Raw genomic sequence first — 20,823 nt, 5'->3', positions numbered from 1 at the left:
ACTCTCCGAATCTCCCTCTAAACCTAACTCTCGAATCTCCCCTCTAAACCTAACTCTCCGAATCTCCCTCTAAACCTAACTCTCCGAATCTCCCTCTAAACCTAACTCTCCGAATCTCCCTCTAAACCTAACTCTCCGAATCTCCCTCTAAACCTAACTCTCCGAATCTCCCTCTAAACCTAACTCTCCGAATCTCCTCTATAACCTAACTCTCCGAATCTCCCTCTAAACCTAACTCTCCGAATCTCCCTCTAAACCTAACTCTCCGAATCTCCCTCTAAACCTAACTCTCCGAATCTCCCTCTAAACCTAACTCTCCGAATCTCCCTCTAAACCTAACTCTCCGAATCTCCCTCTAAACCTAACTCTCCGAATCTCCCTCTAAACCTAACTCTCCGAATCTCCCTTCCATCTAACTCTCCGAATCTCCCTCCTCTAACTCTCGCGAATCTCCCTCCCCCCTAACTCTCCGAATAACCATCCCTCTGTCTCTGAATATCCCTCCCCGAATCTCTCCTCCCTCCCCCTCGTCCGAAGCTCCCTCCCCCCTTCTCTCCGAAGCTCCCTCCCCTTCTCGTCCGAAGCTCCCTCCCCCCCTCTCTCCGAAGCTCCCTCCCCCCCTCTCTCCGAAGCTCCCTCCCCCCTCTCTCCGAAGCTCCCTCCCCCCTCTCTCCGAAGCTCCCTCCCCCCTCTCTCCGAAGCTCCCTCCCCCCTCTCTCTCCGAAGCTCCCTCCCCCCTCTCTCCGAAGCTCCCTCCCCCCCTCTCTCTCCGAAGCTCCCTCCCCCCTCTCCTCCGAAGCTCCCTCACCCCCCCTCTCCTAAGCTCCTTCCCCCCCTTCTCCTCCGAAGCTTCCCTCCCCCTCTCTCCGAAGCTCCCTCCCCCCTCTCTCCGAAGCTCCCTCCCCCCTCTCTCCGAAGCTCCCTCCCCTTCTCTCAGAATCTTCCTCCCTCCCTCTCTCAGAATCTCCCTCCCTCTCTCAGAATCTCCCTCCCTCTCTCAGAATCTCCCTCCCTCTCTCAGAATCTCCCTCCCTCTCTCTGAATCTCCCTCCCTCTCTCAGAATCTCCCTCCCTCTCTCTCAGAATCTCCCTCCTCTCTCAGAATCTCCCTCCCCCTCTCCCTCCCCCTCTCTCCGAATCTCCCTCCCCTTCTCCCTCCCCCTCACTCCGAATCTCCCTCCCCTTCTTCTCCCTCCCCTCTCTCCGAATCTCCCTCCCCTTCTCCGAATCTCCCCCCCCTCTCCGAATCTCCCCCCCCCCTCTCCGAATCTCCCTCCCCCTCTCTCCGAATCTCCCTCCTTCCTCCCTCCCTTCCCCTCTCTCCGAATCTCCCTCTAAACCTAACTCTCTGAATCTCACTCCCCCCTAACTCTCCAAAATCTCCCTCCCCCCCTCCCTCCACCTCAGAATCTCCCTCCCTCCACTCAGAATCTCCCTCCCTCCACCTCAGAATCTCCCTCCCTCCACCTCAGAATCTCCCTCCCTCCACCTCAGAATCTCCCTCCCTCCACCTCAGAATCTCCCCTCACCCTCTCTCTGAATCTCCCTCCCCCCTCTCTTTAAATCTCCCTCCCTCCACATCTCCCTCCCCTCTCCCTCTCTCAGAATCTCCCTCCCTCCCTCTCTCTCTCTCAGAATCTCCCTCCCTCCCTCTCTCTCTCTCAGAATCTCCCTCCCTCCCTCTTTCCGAATCTCGCCCCCCACTCTCCGAATCTCCCTCCCTCTCTCTCTATGAATCAAACTACCTCCCTCTCTCTCTATGAGTCTACCTGCCTCCCTCTCTCAGAATCTCCCTCCCTCCCTCAGAATCTCCCTCCCTCAGAATCTTCCTCCCTCAGAATCTTCCTCCCTCCCTCAGAATCTTCCTCCTCCCTCCCTCTCTCAGAATCTTCCTCCCTCCCTCCCTCTCTCAGAATATTCCTCCCTCCCTCCCTCAGAATCTTCCCCCTCTCCCTCCCCCTCTCTCCGAATCTCCCTCCCCTTCTCCCTCCCCCTCACTCCGAATCTCCCTCCCCTTCTCCCTCCCCCTCTCTCCGAATCTCCCTCCCCTTCTCCGAATCTCCCCCCCTCTCCGAATCTCCCTCCCCCTCTCTCCGAATCTCCCTCCTTCCTCCCTCCCTTCCCCCTCTCTCCGAATCTCCCTCTAAACCTAACTCTCTGAATCTCACTCCCCCCTAACTCTCCAAATCTCCCTCCCCCCTCCCTCCACCTCAGAATCTCCCTCCCTCCACCTCAGAATCTCCCTCCCTCCACCTCAGAATCTCCCTCCCTCCACCTCAGAATCTCCCTCCCTCCACCTCAGAATCTCCCTCCTCCACCTCAGAATCTCCCTCCCTCCACCTCAGAATCTCCCTCCCTCCACCCTCAGAATCTCCCTCCCTCCACCTCAGAATCTCCCTCCCTCCACCTCAGAATCTCCCTCACCCCCTCTCTCTGAATCTCCCTCCCCCTCTCTTTAAAATCTCCCTCCCTCCACATCTCCCTCCCTCTCCCTCTCTCAGAATCTCCCTCCCCTCCTCTCTCTCTCTCAGAATCTCCCTCCCTCCCTCTCTCTCTCTCTCAGAATCTCCCTCCCTCCCTCTTTCCCGAATCTCGCCCCCCACTCTCCGAATCTCCCCTCCCTCTCTCTCTATGAATCAAACTACCTCCCTCTCTCTCTATGAGTCTACCTGCCTCCCTCTCTCAGAATCTCCCTCCCTCCCTCAGAATCTCCCTCCCTCAGAATCTTCCTCCCTCAGAATCTTCCTCCCTCCCTCAGAATCTTCCTCCCTCCCTCCCTCTCTCAGAATCTTCCTCCCTCCCTCCCTCTCTCAGAATATTCCTCCCTCCCTCCCTCAGAATCTTCCCCCTCTCCCTCCCCCTCTCTCCGAATCTCCCTCCCCTCTCCCTCCCCCTCACTCCGAATCTCCCTCCCCTTCTCCCTCCCCCTCTCTCCGAATCTCCCTCCCCTTCTCCGAATCTCCCCCCCCTCTCCGAATCTCCCTCCCCCTCTCTCCCGAATCTCCCTCCTTCCTCCCTCCCTTCCCCCTCTCTCCGAATCTCCCTCTAAACCTAACTCTCTGAATCTCACTCCCCCTAACTCTCCAAATCTCCCTGCCCCCCCTCCCTCCACTCAGAAAATCTCCCTCCTCCACCTCAGAATCTCCCTCCCTCCACCTCAGAACTCTCCCTCCCTCCACCTCAGAATCTCCCTCCCTCCACCTCAGAATCTCCCTCCCTCCACCTCAGAATCTCCCTCCCTCCACCTCAGAATCTCCCTCCCTCCACCTCAGAATCTCCCTCCCTCCACCTCAGAAAATCTCCCTCCCTCCACCTCAGAATCTCCCTCCCTCCACCTCAGAATCTCCCTCACCCCTCTCTCTGAATCTCCCTCCCCCTCTCTTTAAATCTCCCTCCCTCCACATCTCCCTCCCTCTCCCTCTCTCAGAATCTCCCTCCCTCCCTCTCTCTCTCTCAGAATCTCCCTCCCTCCCTCTCAGAATCTCCCTCCCTCCCTCTTTCCGAATCTCGCCCCCCACTCTCCGAATCTCCCTCCCTCTCTCTCTATGAATCAAACTACCTCCCTCTCTCTCTATGAGTCTACCTGCCTCCCTCTCTCAGAATCTCCCTCCCTCCCTCAAATCTCCCTCCCTCAGAATCTTCCTCCTCAGAATCTTCTCCCCCCTCAGAATATCCCTCCCTCCCTCCCTCTCTCAGAATCTTCCTCCCTCCCTCCCTCCCTCTCTCAGAATATTCCTCCTCCTCCCTCAGAATCTTCCTCCCTCCCTCCCTCTCTCAGAATCTTCCTCCCCCCTCTCAATCTTCCTCCCTCCCTCCCTCTCTCAATCTTCCTCCCTCCATCCCTCCCTCTCTCAGAATCTCCCTCCCTCCCTCTCTCAGCATCTCCCTGCCCCCCGAATCTCCTCTCCCCCTCTCCGAATCTCCCTCCCTCCTCCCTCCCTTCCCCCTCTCTCCGAATCTCCCTCCCTCAGAATCTTCCTCCCTCCTCCCTCCCCAGAATCTTCCTCCCTCCCTCCCTCAGAATCTTCCTCCCTCCCTCCCTCTCTCTCTCAGAATCTTCCTCCCTCCCTCTTTCAGAATCTTCCTCCCTCCCTCAGAATCTTCCTCCCTCCCTCAGAATCTTCCTCCCTCCCTCCCTCTCTCAGAATCTTCCTCCCCCCTCTAAATCTTCCTCCCTCCCTCCCTCTCTCAATCTTCCTCCCTCCCTACCTCCCTCCCTCTCAGAATCTCCCTCCCTCCCTCTCTCAGCATCCCCTGCCCCCCGAATCTCCCTCCCCCCTAACTCTCCGAATCTCCCTCCCCCCTAACTCTCCGAATAACCCTCCCTCTCGGTCTCTGAATCTCCCTCCCCGAATCTCCCTCCCTCCCTGAATCTCCCTCTAAACCTAACTCTCCAAATCTCCCTCTAAACCTAACTCTCCAAATCTCCCTCCCCCTAACTCTCCGAATAACCATCCCTCTCTGTCTCTGAATATCCCTCCCCGAATCTACCTCCCTCCCCCTCTCCCGAATCTCCCTCCCTCCCCCTCTCCGAATCTCCCTCCCCCTTCTCTCAGAAGCTCCCTCCCCCTTCTTTCAGAAGCTCCCTCCCCCTTCTCTCAGAATCTCCCTCCCTCTCTCAGAATCTCCCTCCCTCTCTCAGAATCTCCCTCCCTCCCTCTCAGAATCTCCCTCCCTCCCTCTCTCAGAATCTCCCTCCCTCCCTCTCTCAGAATCTCCCTCCCTCCCTCTCTCAGAATCTCCCCCTCCTCTCTCAAATCTCCCTCCCTCCCTCTCTCAGAATCCCTCCCTCCTCCCTCTCTCAGAATCTCCCTCCCTCCCTCTCTCAGAATCTCCCTCCCTCCCTCTCTCAGAATCTCCCTCCCTCCTCTCTCAGAATCTCCCTCCCTCCCTCTCTCAGAATCTCCCTCCCTCCCTCCTCAGAATCTCCTCCTCCCTCCCTCTCTCAGAATCTCCCTCCCTCCCTCTCTCAGAATCTCCCTCCCTCCCTCTCTCAGAATCTCCCTCCCTCCCTCTCTCAGAATCTCCCTCCCTCCCTCTCTCAGAATCTCCCTCCCTCCCCCCTCTCAGAATCTCCCTCCCTCCCCCTCTCAGAATCTCCCTCCCTCCCTCTCTCAGAATCTCCCTCCCTCCCTCTCTCAGAATCTCCCTCCCTCCCTCTCTCAGAATCTCCCTCCCTCCCTCTCTCAGAATCTCCCTCCCTCCCTCTCTCAGAATCTCCCCCTCCCTCTCTCAAATCTCCTCCCTCCCTCTCTCAGAATCTCCCTCCCTCCCTCTCTCAGAATCTCCCTCCCTCCCTCTCTCAGAATCCCTCCCTCCTCCCTCTCTCAGAATCTCCCTCCCTCCCTCTCTCAGAATCTCCCTCCCTCCTCCTCTCTCAGAATCTCCCTCCTCCCTCCCTCTCTCAGATCTCCCTCCCTCCCTCCTCAGAATCTCCCTCCCTCCTCTCTCAGAATCCCCTCCCTCCCTCTCTCAGAATCTCCCTCCCTCCTCTCAGAATCTCCCTCCTCCCTCTCTCAGAATCTCCCACCCTCCCTCTCTCAGAATCCCCCTCCCTCCCTCTCTCAGAATCCCCCTCCCTCCCGCTCTCAGAATCTCCCTCCCTCTCTCAGAATCTCCCTCCCTCTCTCTCAGAATCCCCCCCCTCTCTCCGAAACCCCCCCCTTCCTCCCTCTCTCCTCTCTCCGAATCTCCCTCTAAACCTAATCTCCGAACTCCCTCTAAACCTAACTCTCCGAATCTCCCTCTAAACCTAACTCTCCCGAATCTCCCTCTAAACCTAACTCTCCGACTCTCCCTCTAAACTAACTCTCCGAATCTCCCTCTAAACCTAACTCTCCGAATCTCCCTCTAACCTAACTCTCCGAATCTCCCTCTAAACCTAACTCTCCGAATCTCCCTCTAAACCTAACTCTCCGAATCTCCCTCTAAACCTAACTCTCCGAATCTCCCTCTAAACCTAACTCTCCGAATCTCCCTCTAAAACCTAACTCTCCGAATCTCCCTCTAAACCTAACTCTCCGAATCTCCCTCTAACCTAACTCTCCGAATCTCCCTCTAAACCTAACTCTCCGAATCTCCCTCTAACCAACCTCGAATCTCCCTCTAAACCTAACCTCCGAATCTCCCTCTAAACTAACTTCTCCGAATCTCCCTCTAAAACCTAACTCTCCGAATCTCCCTCTAAACCTAACTCTCCGAATCTCCCTCTAAACCTAACTCTCCGAATCTCCCTCTAAACCTAACTCTCCGATCTCCCTCTAAACCCTAACTCTCCGAATCTCCCTCTAAACCTAACTCTCCGAATTCTCCCTCTAAACCTAACTCTCCGGATCTCCCTCCATCTACTCTCCGAATCTCCCTCCCTCTAACTCTCCGAATCTCCCTCCCCCCTAACTCTCCGAATAACCATCCCTCTGTCTCTGAATATCCCTCCCCGAATCTCCCTCCCTCCCCTCTCCGAATCTCCCTCCTCCCCCTCTCCGAAGGCTCCCTCCCCCTTCTCTCCGAAGCTCCCTCCCCCTTCTCTCCGAAGCTCCCTCCCCCCTCTCTCCGAAGCTCCCTCCCCCCTCTCTCCGAAGCTCCCTCCCCCCTCTCTCCGAAGCTCCCCTCCCCCTCTCCTCCGAAGCTCCCTCCCCCTTCTCTCCGAAGCTCCCTCCCCCTTCTCTCCGAAGCTCCCTCCCCCTTCTCTCCGAAGCTCCCTCCCCCTCTCTCCGAAGCTCCTCCCCCCTCTCTCCGAAGCTCCCTCCCCCTTCTCTCAGAATCTTCCTCCCTCCTTCTCTCAGAATCTTCCTCCCTCCTTCTCTCAGAATCTCCCTCCCTCTCTCAGAATCTCCCTCCCTCTCTCAGAATCTCCCTCCCTCTCTCAGAATCTCCCTCCCTCTCTCTCAGAATCTCCCTCCCTCTCTCAGAATCTCCCTCCCCCTCTCCCTCCCCTCTCTCCGAATCTCCCTCCCCTTCTCCCTCCCCCTCTCTCCGAATCTCCCTCCCCCTTCTCCCTCCCCCTCTCTCCGAATCTCCCTCCCCTTCTCCGAATCTCCCCCCCCTCTCCGAATCTCCCTCCCCCTCTCTCCGAATCTCCCTCCTTCCTCCCTCCCTTCCCCCTCTCTCCGAATCTCCCTCTAAACCTAACTCTCTGAATCTCACTCCCCCTAACTCTCCAAATCTCCCTCCCCCCTCCCTCCACCTCAGAATCTCCCTCCCTCCACCTCAGAATCTCCCTCCCTCCACCTCAGAATCTCCCTCCCTCCACCTCAGAATCTCCCTCACCCCTCTCTCTGAATCTCCCTCCCCTCTCTTTAAATCTCCCTCCCTCCACATCTCCCTCCCTCTCCCTCTCTCTAAATCTCCCTCCCTCTCCCTCTCTCTAAATCTCCCTCCCTCTCCCTCTCTCTAAATCTCCCTCCCTCCACCTCCGAAGCTCCCTCCCACCTCTCTCCGAATCTCCCTCCCTCCCGACTCTCCTCCCTCCGAATCTCCCTCCCTCCCTCCCTCCACCTCCGAATCTCCCTCCCCTCCCTCCCACCTCCCTCCCTCCCTCCCTCCACCTTCCGAATCTCCCTCCCTCCACCTCCGAATCCCCCTCCCTCCCTCCACCTCCGAATCTCCCTCCCTCCCTCCCTCCACCTCCGAATCTCCCTCCCTCCCTCCACCTCCGAATCTCCCTCCCTCCCTCCACCTCCGAATCTCCCTCCCTCCCTCCACCTCCAAATCTCCCTCCCCTCCCTCCACAAATCTCCCCTCCCTCCCTCCACCTCCAAATCTCCCTCCCTCCACCTCCACCTCCACCTCCAAATCTCCTCCCTCCACCTCCAAATCTCCCTCCCTCCCTCCCTCCCTCCACCTCCAAATCTCCCTCCCTCCCTCCCTCCACCTCCAAATCTCCCTCCCCTCCCTCCCTCCACCTCCAAATCTCCCTCCCTCCCTCCCTCCACCAAATCTCCCTCCTCCCTGCCACCTTCCAAATCTCCCTCCCTCCCTCCACCTCCAACCTCCCTCCCTCCACCTCCACCTCCAAATCTCCCGTCCCTCCACCTCCAAATCTCCCATCCCTTCCTCCCTCCACCGCCAAATCTCCCCTCCCGTCCTCACTCCACCTCCAAATCTCCCCTCCCCTTCCTCACTCCACCTCCAAATCTCCCTCCCTCCCTCCTCCACCTCCAAATCTCCCTCCCTCCCTCCCTCCACCTCCAAAATCTCCCTCCCTCCCTCCCTCCACCTCCAAATCTATCTCCTCCCTCCCTCCACCTCCAAATCTCCCTCCACCTCCAAATCTCCCTCCACCCTCCAAATCTCCTCCTCCACCTCCAAATCTCCCTCCCTCCCTTCCTCCCTCCACCTCCAAATCTCCCTCCCTCCACCTCCAAATCTCCCTCCCACCTCCAAATCTCCCTCCACCTCCAAATCTCCCTCCACCTCCAAATCTCCCTCCACCTCCAAGTCTAGCCTCCAGCCTCCAAGTCTACCTCCACCTCCAAGTCTACCTCCACCTCCAAGTCTCCCTCCACCTCCAAGTCTCCCTCCACCTCCAAATCTCCTCCCTCCACCTCCAAGTCTCCCTCCCTCCACCTCCAAGTCTCCCTCCCTCCACCTCCAAGTCTCCCTCCCTCCACCTCCAAGTCTCCTCCCTCCACCTCCAAATCTTCCCTCCCTTCCTCACTCCACCTCCAAATCTCCCCCTCCCTCCACCTCAGAACCTCCCTCCCTCACCCTCAGAACCTCCTCCCTCCACCTCAGAACCTCTCTCCCTCCCACTCAAGAACCTCCCTCCTCCACCTCAGAAACCTCCCTCCTCCACCTCCGAACTCCTCCTCCTCCACCTCCGATATCTCCTCCCCCCACCCTCCGATCTCCCTCCCTCCTTCCACCTCCGAATCTCCCTCCCTCCTCCACCTCCGAATCTCCCCTCCTCCCTCCACCTCCGAATCTCCCTCCCTCCCTCACCTCCGAATCTCCCTCCCTCCCTCCACCTCCGAATCTCCCTCCCTCCCTCCACCTCCGAATCTCCCTCCCTCCCTCCACTCCGAATCTCCCTCCCTCCCTCCACCTCCGAATCTCCCTCCCTCCCTCCACCTCCGAATTCCCTCCCTCCCTCCACCTCCGAATCTCCCTCCCTCCCTCCACCTCCGAATCTCCCTCCTCCCTCCACCTCCGAACCTCCCCTCCCTCCACCTCCGAACTCCCTCCCTCCACCTCCGAACCTCCCTCCCTCCACCTCCGAACCTCCCTCCCCCACCTCCGAACCTCCCTCCCTCCACCTCCGAACCTCCCTCCCTCCACCTCCGAACTCCCTCCCTCCACCTCCGAACCTCCTCCCTCCACCTCCGACCTCCCTCCCTCCACCTCCGAACCTCCCTCCCCCACCTCCGAACCTCCCTCCCTCCACCTCCGAACCTCCCTCCCCCACCTCCGAACCTCCCTCCCCCACCCTCCCCTCCGAACCTCCTCCCCCCCTCCCCCCCCCCCACCTCCGAACCTCCCTCCCCCCACCTCCGAACCTCCCTCCCCCCACCTCCGAACCTCCCTCCCCCACCTCCGAACCTCCCTCCCCCCACCTCCGAATCTCCCTCCCCCCACCTCCGAATCTCCCTCCCTCCACCTCCGAATCTCCCTCCCTCCACCTCCGAATCTCCCTCCCTCCACCTCCGAATCTCCCTCCCTCCCTCTCCCTCCCTCCCTCCACCTCCGAATCTCCCTCCCTCCCTCCACCTCCGAATCTCCCTCCCTCCACCTCCGAATCTCCCTCCCTCCCTCCACCTCCGAATCTCCCTCCCTCCCTCCACCTCCGAATCTCCCTCCCTCCCTCCACCTCCGAATCTCCCTCCCTCCCTCCACCTCCGAATCTCCCTCCCTCCACCTCCGAATCTCCCTCCCTCCACCTCCGAACTAATATAATAATACAAAAGAATACAGTAGAGCGCCCTGCCGCCTGGCAGCATGTGACAAGATGTTCCACTGTGACAAACAGATGGCCCACTCAGTCTTGGTGCTGAATGCTTAATTGGCTATTAACGAGCCGACTGCCTCGTTAGCTCTCTCTCTCTAACGAACATGGTTGCTGTAGTCTGAGTGACAGGGGCTCTTTTAAGACTGGTCTAGGTCAACGCTGTATCAAAGCTTGAAAAATGGAACCCGCTAAAATTCAAGTTGTCGCATCACTTTTTGAAAAACCTGCTGAACATAGTCTGCTGTGTGAAATTTGGCAAACCAAATAGGAAAGAAGGATTTTTATTTGCTTTAGATTAGAACAACCATGTACACCAGTGGTCACTAACCTTTTCTGAGTCAAGATCACTTTGAGTCAAAATGCAAACCGAAATCTAACGCTCAGAATTTTTTAAAACATGACTTAATTTTGATGATAGTCTGCATCTGATGGTCAGTCTGAGGGGAGGGAGCATCTGATGGTCAGTCTGAGGGGAGGGAGCAGCGGTGAGAAATAATAAATAATTAAAACAGTGGAGGGAGATTCTTAGGTGGAGGGAGGGAGATTCTGTGTGTTGGAGGCTTCTTTTTACAGTCTGTCTCGAGGAATGTGCAGACACTGATCCAGGGGTGGAAAGACAACCCAATTCTCATTTTCTATCTAAAAGTAAAGATAGAAAATGACTCAAGTAAAAGTTAGTCGCCCAGTAAAATACTACTAAAGTCTAAAAGTATTTGGTTTAAAATATACTTAAGGATCAACATTTAAAGTAATAGTACATATAATTTCATATTCCTTATGTTAAGCAAACCAGACAGCACCATGTGTTTTTTAAATGTATGGATTGCCAGGGGCAGACTCCAACTCTCAGACATAACTTACAAACCAAGCATTTGTGTTTACTGATTCTGCCAGATCAGAGGGATGACAACGTGTTCTCTTGATAAGTGGGTGAATTGGACTATTTTCCTGTCTTGCTAAGCATTCAAAATGTAACGTGTACTTTTGGTGTCAGGGTAAATGGAGTAAAAGTACATTACTTTCATTAGAAATGTAGTGAAGGAAAAGTTATAAATAGTAAAGTCAAGTACAGATACCCCCAAAAACGACTTAAGTAAAAAAATACTTTAAAGTGCTACTTAAGTACTTTACACCACTGCACTGATCTCAGCAGATTGGTCAGGTGCACTTAATTTGCTCTCTGGGCCGGGTAGCCAGAGTTCTACCTTCAGACAGGAAATGGATCAAAATGGTAACACTGTCTTCCGGGTGCTAGGGCTGCTGAATCAAGTGCAACTACCGCCAACAGCATGAAACAAATAGGCTTTATCGTTGGTTTTTTCCCAGAAATGTTTGTTGGCGACTAGGAATGCCTTCGACCGGTTGGTGACCACTGACGTACACCATGTTAAGTCCATAATGTCAGTGTAATTGGTTTTGGGAAAAATATATATTTATACTAACACAATTGCACAGAGAAAAATATTTTCATGATGCCATTGACCTAACGGCCCCAGGACTAGTGGAAGCAAACCAGCCCCATAACAAAGATCCACCAGCATATTTTACAGTAGGGATGAGGGTCTTTTCATGTCATCTGACCATAGCACCGCCTGGAGTTTGCTAAACGTTATTGGCACTTAGATTGGAACTGGTGAGATGGTCAGATGACATTAAAATAGAGCTAAATATGTACATTATTTTATTATGTATAGCTCAGAATTTTTGTATTATTTATTTTAGTCTTTTTTGCTCCATCTTTATCAAAAAAGGTGCAAATTTGGGACCTGACTATGTAATCAGTGTTCTAAACACTAGATGAGCTGACAAATTGATATTACGACAGCTACAGTTGACACAGCATATTGTTTTCTGAGCATTATTCCCAAGGCCTCATTCAAGTGTACTCTGTTTAATGTGACTAGCGCACAGCATCTATTCGTCATCTGGGATATTTCTAATTAGTATGATTAGTGCAGTCAAAATTCTGTTGTACCTTTGTTTTCTATCATATTGTACAACAGCTGATGAAACTAACACTGTAAAAGTGTGATCAGTGTTATTTCCTGCTAGTCGCTGGTTGAAAATACAATTGACACAGGTTTTGCATGGGTGGCGTTTTGGCTTGCCTGGTGACATCACTAAGAAGTACCAATAACAAAATAGTGCTGCTATAGATCTATATTGAAAATACTGTGATTAAATAGGTTAGGTCCAGTATAATTTCTACACACATTCTACCTGGTTTAAGTCGATTAAGTTGAGACTTCATTATTTTACTGCAACCCTCTCTCAGTAAAGGTCACAGGCACACTCAAATCAAATCATATTAAATTGTATGTGTCACAATCTTGGTAAACAACAAGTGTAGACTAACAGTGAAATACTTACTTACAGGCCTTTCTCATCAACACAGAGATACAAGAAAATAGAGAAATAATAAAAACATTATAACACAAGGAATAAATCCACAATGAGTAAGGATAACTTGGCTTTAGACACAGGGTACCAGTACTGAGTAAGGATAACTTGGCTTTAGACAGAGGGTACCAGTACTGAGTAAGGATAACTTGGCTTTAGACACAGGGTACCAGTACTGAGTAAGGATAACTTGGCTTTAGACACAGGGTACCAGTACTGAGTAAGGATAACTTGGCTTTAGACACAGGGTACCAGTACTGCGTAAGGATAACTTGGCTTTAGACACAGGGTACCAGTACTGAGTAAGGATAACTTGGCTTTAGACACAGGGTACCAGTACTGAGTAAGGATAACTTGGCTTTAGACACAGGGTACCAGTACTGAGTAAGGATAACTTGGCTTTAGACACGGGGTACCAGTACTGAGTAAGGATAACTTGGCTTTAGACACAGGGTACCAGTACTGAGTAAGGATAACTTGGCTTTAGACCCGGGGTACCAGTACTGAGTCAATGATAACTTGGCTTTAGACACAGGGGACCAGTACTGAGTAAGGATAACTTGGCTTTAGACACAGGGTACCAGTACTGAGTAAGGATAACTTGGCTTTAGACACAGGGTACCAGTACTGAGTAAGGATAACTTGGCTTTAGACACAGGGTACCAGTACTGCGTAAGGATAACTTGGCTTTAGACACAGGGTACCAGTACTGAGTAGGATAACTTGGCTTTAGACACAGGGTACCAGTACTGAGTAAGGATAACTTGGCTTTAGACACAGGGTACCAGTACTGAGTAAGGATAACTTGGCTTTAGACACGGGGTACCAGTACTGAGTAAGGATAACTTGGCTTTAGACACAGGGTACCAGTACTGAGTAAGGATAACTTGGCTTTAGACCCGGGGTACCAGTACTGAGTCAATGATAACTTGGCTTTAGACACAGGGGACCAGTACTGAGTAAGGATAACTTGGCTTTAGACCCGGGTAGCAGTACTGAGTCAATGATAACTTGGCTTTAGACACAGGGGACCAGTACTGAGTAAGGATAACTTGGCTTTAGACACGGGGGACCAGTACTGAGTAAGGATAACTTGGCTTTAGACATGGGGGACCAGTACTGAGTAAGGATAACTTGGCTTTAGACACGGGGGACCAGTATTGAGTAAGGATAACTTGGCTTTAGACACGGGGGACCAGTACTGAGTAAGGATAACTTGGCTTTAGACACGGGGGACCAGTACTGAGTCAATGATAACTTGGCTTTAGACCCGGGGTACCAGTACTGAGTCAATGATAACTTGGCTTTAGACACAGGGGACCAGTACTGAGTAAGGATAACTTGGCTTTAGACACGGGGGACCAGTACTGAGTAAGGATAACTTGGCTTTAGACACGGGGGACCAGTACTGAGTAAGGATAACTTGGCTTTAGACACGGGGGACCAGTACTGAGTAAGGATAACTTGGCTTTAGACACGGGGGACCAGTACTGAGTAAGGATAACTTGGCTTTAGACACGGGGGACCAGTACTGAGTAAGGATAACTTGGCTTTAGACACGGGGACCAGTACTGAGTAAGGATAACTTGGCTTTAGACACGGGGGACCAGTACTGAGTCCATGTGCAGAGGTAGGAGGTAATTGAGGTAGACGTGTACATATAGGTCGGGATACAGTGACTCAAAACGTTCCGTGACCTGAATGTGGCTCGTGACCCACCAGTTCAAAATCACTGCACCAACACACACAGACAGGAAACACAAACACGCATGAGGTTCAGGTCTGCAGGAGTGAAAAGAGTACCGAAATATCCTACTCAAGTACTGTTACCTTAGAGGCACTGCTACTTGAATGTATTTTTTCTCAAGTAGAAGAACAGTTAATTTAATGCAAGTTGAAGTATAGGCCAAGAATCTGATTGGTTTATCCACTGTTAGATGAAAATACATACAGTGGAACAGAGTGGCTGGTATCAAAGTGTTGACGTACAGCACGATTCTATTCACAGTCGGAAACTCCATAAGTACGACAAGAAATCTGAGTTTCTAAAGTTTGACAACCCAAATCTGATCTACCACCAGAAGGGCTGACCCTACTTTTTAACAGACGTTCCTGTCCTAAGGCCTTGTCATTCTGAATGTGGCTTCAACGGAGACTACAAGTTGATACACAAAGTCCTTGACAAAGCCCTCATCATTAACAAAGCCATTCACATGAAAAAGTGTGTGGAGGGAGCGCTCATCCTGTGTTTGTCTGAGTTGAATGAGGACTATAATGAGGACTATATGCTCAGAGCTCTTTTTAATCTCAACTCTTTCTATGACAGACTGACCAGCTGAATCCAGGGGCAAGGAGACAGGTTAATTAAAGAAGGATTTTAAAGTCTGGAGACAACTGAGACATGGATTGTGTATGTTTGCCATTCAGAGGGTGAATGGGCCAGACAAATCATTTGTGCCTTTGTACTTGGTATGGTAGTAGGTGCTAGGCACACTGGTTTGAGTGTGTCAAGAACTGCAATACTGCTGGGTTTTCCACACTCAAGTGTCCTGTGTGTATCAAGAAGAACATCAAGCCAACTGGACACAACTGTGGGACTCATTGGAGTCAACATCCCTGTAGAAAGCTTTCGACACCTTGTAGAGTCCATGTGCTGACGAATTGAGACTGTTCTGAGGGAATTTGGGGGCAACTCAATATTACGTAGGTGTTCCTAATGTTTTATACATTCAGTGTATAAAGGGATTGGGTCTGATTCTAAATCTGAAAGATGGCCTATTTACACGACTATATTTCACATTCAAATTCTGGGTTTAGCGCAATTCCTGGATTTGAAAGGGAATTGACCACTATGGTACATATGGCCAGGTCCACATCCCCCTCACCCTTAACTCATTCTCTGTGCCCCCCTCTCCACTAAATAGGCTCAGCAGTGGTCTGTGAGGGTCATGTTTTTATTTGGAAAGTATTGATTAGCACCGTTTATCCCCCCTCGTTGAGTGTTGGAGCTCCCAAACCCTCAAGGCATGAGTCTCTTGCTGCACTCAGAGTCTAAAAGATAAAGCCTTTGCGAGGCCTCTCTCCCCCTCCCTCCCCCCTCTCTCTCCCTCCCTCCCTCCCTCCCTCCCCCTCCTCTCTCTCCCTCCCTCCCCCTCCTCTCCCACTTTCCCACTCTCCAGAATTGGAAGCCTGTCTCCTTTCTTTGCGCTGGCTTGCACTACAATAATTTTTTTCAGAAATGTCTGGCATATAAATAAACATTCAATAATGGACAATCTCTCGCTCTCTCTCACCAGGCAGGAGAAGGAGTCATTCATCCGGTGCTGTAGAGTCTGTTTCTGCAGCATGGGGAACAAGGCGGCATGGTCGAAACGACAGGGCACCGCAGAGATCAGATCCTCTACCCCCTGCCTCTGAGAGCGATCCAGACCTGAGAGAGAGAGAGAGACAGAGAGAAAGCAGACAGAGTGGGTGAGACAAAGAGACCGAATGAGTATTAGAGCTATAGAGAAACAGTTGAACAACAAAAAAATCCATTCCGTCATTCATTTCCGTCAATCAAAAAAATAACAATGGAGTGCATCTTTGCAACACCTGGTAGCAGAGTGAGAGACTCCTCCAGTCCAAATCACAACATACACACTGACGTGGAAGTCGGGGAGACAGAATGATGGAACATAATTCACGCCTTTGAGTACAGCCGTGTAACAGAAGTGTAAAAAGAGGAGGGAATTCTTATTTGACTGGATTGGCATCGTCAGTTTTCGCTGCTTTGGTTATTAGTTCCCACCTCTGTTGGCGTGAGATACTCTGTGAAATCCAGGTTCCAAATTTCAACTGTAAATACGAGAAACTGAGATACCCCCGCAACATGCGAGGCTATGTGAGGAAAAACAGTGCCACAAACAAACACAAGCACGCGTCTTGTCACAACACTTTGTAAAGCACCACTTGAGCAAAGCCAAGTCATTTGGTCAGTGGTGGATAAGCGTTGACCAATGACTGTTCCTATATAGCGCCTGTGTGTTGCGTGTTTGTGCCCTACGTGTCGTTGTCGTTCTCTAAGCCTGGATATGTTCTATGTCACACAAAGAGCTAGTGAATGGACAGGGAAGGGAGTGAGCATCGTTTGAGCAGGAAATAACAGAACAACACACATACCATCCACACACAGCTGACACAAGGAGGACAGGTCACAAAATGAAAGGAAGAAATATGAGTGTCCAGGTTCAGATCCAGTCCTTTTAGACCCGTCCCAGTTAATAGCTGGTGCCAAGCAGAACGAGTCCCCCCCCCCCAATGAAAAGCCTAACACTCTCTTTTCCCGTATTGTAGAAATACATTTGGGACAGACTTTTCTTCACATGACACACGGCCCCACAAAAGACCAAGGCTGTAGAACCCCCCCCCACGCCTCTGATGCCCGCGGCTTCACACCCGAGACAAGCATTAGCTTTTTATTAACGCTGCCATTTCTGCCTTCACCACCACTCTTGTACGGACAGAGAAAAGCCCAGTGCTTTGGCCGCAAGCGCTCCCTTTGACATGTGTTTCCCCTCTTCTTCCCTTGTTGCTTTTGTCTAAAAGAGGCAGCAGAAGTGCAAACCCCACAATCAACTCTTCTTTCACCTCACTGTTTCTGTCCTCCTGTCCTTTCATTCCGATGTAGGTCATTTTACATTCTTTAATGTCATTTGGAGAAAGGCGCGGTGGAACGAGACGATTCTACAGAAACCGAGACAAAGGGATATAGATTAAAGATGATGATGAGACGGAGAGGGAGAGACAGTATTGATTGAGGGGCTTGCAGGAGGAGGCGTGATGTTAACTTATCCAGTCACTATGAGAAATCCTATTGATCCGTGTCATCTTTAACTTCCAGCTATTATCTGTACATGAGGAGGAGGGGGGGGGGGGGGTGAAGTGCATGTCTGTCCCTGTGTGTGTGGCTAGACAGGGGGTGTTGAAGTGTATGTCTGTCCCTGTGTGTGTGGCTAGACAGGGGGTGTTGAAGTGTATGTCTGTCCCTGTGTGTGTGGCTAGACAGGGGGTGTTGAAGTGTATGTCTGTCCCTGTGTGTGTGGCTAGACAGGGGGTGTTGAAGTGTATGTCTGTCCCTGTGTGTGTGGCTAGACAGGGGGTGTTGAAGTGTATGTCTGTCCCTGTGTGTGTGGCTAGACAGGGGGTGTTGAAGTGTATGTCTGTCCCTGTGTGTGTGTGGCTAGACAGGGGGTGTTGAAGTGTATGTCTGTCCCTGTGTGTGTGGCTAGACAGGGGGTGTTGAAGTGTATGTCTGTCCCTGTGTGTGTGGCTAGACAGGGGGTGTTGAAGTGTATGTCTGTCCCTGTGTGTGTGGCTAGACAGGGGGTGTTGAAGTGTATGTCTGTCCCTGTGTGTGTGTGGCTAGACAGGGGGTGTTGAAGTGTATGTCTGTCCCTGTGTGTGTGGCTAGACAGGGGGTGTTGAAGTTGGGTCAGTTATTAGAGTGTGTGTATTGTGTGTATGTATGTATGGGGTATGTTGGCGTGTGTGTTGAGTGTATGTTGTTAGACCAGTTGAAGGGGAGACAAACTTTGGTGTGTGTTACAAAGCACAACCGTTGTGTTTCTCTGGAGTTAATGAACTGTAGCTGAAGGAGTACATCCCTTATGCCTGGTGTGGGACTAGGGAAGAGGATATGGATACAGGGGAACAGCTTGGTGTGGGACTAGGGAACAGGATATGGATACAGGGGAACAGCTTGGTGTGGGACTAGGGAAGAGGATATGGATACAGGGGAACAGCTTGGTGTGGGACTAGGGAACAGGATATGGATACAGGGGAACAGCTTGGTGTGGGACTAGGGAAGAGGATATGGATACAGGGGAACAGCTTGGTGTGGGACTAGGGAAGAGGATATGGATACAGGGGAACAGCTTGGTGTGGGACTAGGGAAGAGGATATGGATACAGGGGAACAGCTTGGTGTGGGACTAGGGAAGAGGATATGGATACAGGGGAACAGCTTGGTGTGGGACTAGGGAAGAGGATATGGATACAGGGGAACAGCTTGGTGTGGGACTAGGGAAGAGGATATGGATACAGGGGAACAGCTTGGTGTGGGACGGGGAACAGGATATGGATACAGGGGAACAGCTTGGTGTGGGACTAGGGAACAGGATATGGATACAGGGGAACAGCTTGGTGTGGGACTAGGGAACAGGATATGGATCCAGGGGAACAGCTTGGTGTGGGACTAGGGAAGAGGATATGGATACAGGGGAACAGCTTGGTGTGGGACGGGGAACAGGATATGGATACAGGGGAACAGCTTGGTGTGGGACTAGGGAACAGGATATGGATACAGGACAACAGCTTGGTGTGGGACGGGGAGAGTTGCAGAGGGAGAGCTTGGCGTTCAATCTCTTCATATCCATCAATTTTAAGCCCCATCAGCGTCGTCACAGCAGCAGTCACATCCATGTGGCATGTGCCCCGGTGAGGTGGCAGATCCCATGATGACAGGTTATCGACGCGGGCAGAGAGAGACGCGGATCGCTAACATCTCAGGTACACCAGGCGGAGCGATGGGACTGGGTTGAGCGAACCGACAAGGGCGCTGAGGGGAGAGACAGATGCGGACAGACAGGGTATCGGAGAATCAGCACACACTCATGCATGCACAGACAAACACACACACCTTACATAGAAATCTCCTCAGAGGTCCCAGCTGTCCTAATAGTTGTGGCTGTCATTTAAAATATGAGAGAGGCTTTAAACTACCAGACAGGTTGGACATCAGTCCTAAATGTCAAACCCCTGCATTTCAAAACAGAAACTGACAGGAACACTGACAGAGATCAGCCTGATGAAAGTGACGGCTGTGTCACATCTCAGCAAAGCACGAAGGGAAAAGATTTACGAGTCAGGAGCAGCTTTCTCTATAACGACCTTCCTGTTTAGAACAAAAGGGGGATTAAAGAGTTAGATTCCACCATAAACAGTCTCTGTATGTCATTTATAATATATATATATATATATATATATATATGGTCAGAAAAACATTACCTGAATAAATATACAGCAATGTCGCTTTATAACGTATACATACCTACCAATAACATCTCCACACAACATTCATACTTTATAACGTATACATACCTACCAATAACATCTCCACACAACATTCATACTTTATAACGTATACATACCTACCAATAACATCTCCACACAACATTCATACTTTATAACGTATACATACCTACCAATAACATCTCCACACAACATTCATACTTTATAACGTATACATACCTACCAATAACATCTCCACACAACATTCATACTTTATAACGTATACATACCTACCAATAACATCTCCACACAACATTCATACCCGGTCAACAGCATCTGACTATACATACTAAAATGGTGTTGTGTCATGCAAACAACAAGTGATTCCTTGAAGGCTGGCGAACCAAAAACACATTGTTTACTAGAGTCTGTGCCTTAAGAGTGCTCAATTACTGAAACCAATGCTCAAATGCAGCCTTTGAAGGCAACGCAAGGATATTGTTACTGTTGCAGCAACCTGGCATTCTCTAATGGGCTCAATCTTCTTGAGAATAACACTGACTTTCAACAAACACCCAAATAGCAAACAACTCATGCCGTGTGTGTGTGTGTGAGAGATTAGCTCATTGTTTAACCTCTTAATCACACTAGAGGAAAATTCCTCCAGGGTGTGTGAAGACATGAGCTCTGTGACACCATCATTAGAGAGGACTGCGCACACGCACACACACAAACTTCTGAGCTGTTCCCAGTTAACAAGAAGATCCTAATTTTCCCCTATAAGCCATACTCTGTTCCGGTACTGATGATGAAGTACTCCTACAGGTTACAAACACACACCAAACTGCCCTAATATATAGTTAATGTGCTACAATACCAGTCCTCCACCTCACACAATCACAAATGTACACAAACATCTCTGCATTGTAATGATCAAAAGGATTCTGACACACACACACCTGTATTTGGGCTGATGGCAGAAAACTGTATGTTGCCACACACTCGATGGCCCGACAAGCACATGCTAATGTGCTAAATTAGCCCCTGGCTGGTGTGTGTGTGTGTTCCAGTGGTATCTCAGTCGATTAATGTCCTATCTCTGGCTACAGCACTGAACACACCACCTTGTCAAAGACTCATCTCCTCTCCAGTCAACTGAGTAGGTTAGACATTCATCTGTTTGAATATGTTCAATCACTCTTTGCCTTTATTCATTTTCTTTCTGTCAACAATTTATGTAAGAGAAGAAATGTTTCAAACAACCCCAATCTTAATGTGGTGATGCTGATACACAAGGTGAGTGCACAACGCCGACGTCTCATTTGGCTTCATAGAGTTGTGGGTTTGATTCCCACAAGACTGTATTAATATGGGTTAATCGTAAGACCATTGGGGCAAAACCTTCAGCCAAATGACCATTTATATTAT

At 51.2% G+C, this 20,823-nt stretch overlaps 1 protein-coding gene across 1 annotated transcript in view; it reads right to left on the bottom strand.

Annotated features, from left to right (window-relative positions):
- Positions 1-20,823, bottom strand: part of cadps2 (Ca++-dependent secretion activator 2) — a 268,321-nt gene that overhangs the window by 105,612 nt on the left and 141,886 nt on the right. The window contains 1 exon segment of the mRNA XM_031833159.1: positions 15,640-15,776. Coding sequence (XP_031689019.1) covers positions 15,640-15,776 — 137 coding nt within the window.

This window comes from Oncorhynchus kisutch, linkage group LG10 (genome assembly GCF_002021735.2).
Source record: "Oncorhynchus kisutch isolate 150728-3 linkage group LG10, Okis_V2, whole genome shotgun sequence".
Taxonomy (NCBI): Eukaryota; Metazoa; Chordata; class Actinopteri; order Salmoniformes; family Salmonidae; genus Oncorhynchus; species Oncorhynchus kisutch.
This window is presented reverse-complemented; position numbering and strand designations above follow the sequence as displayed.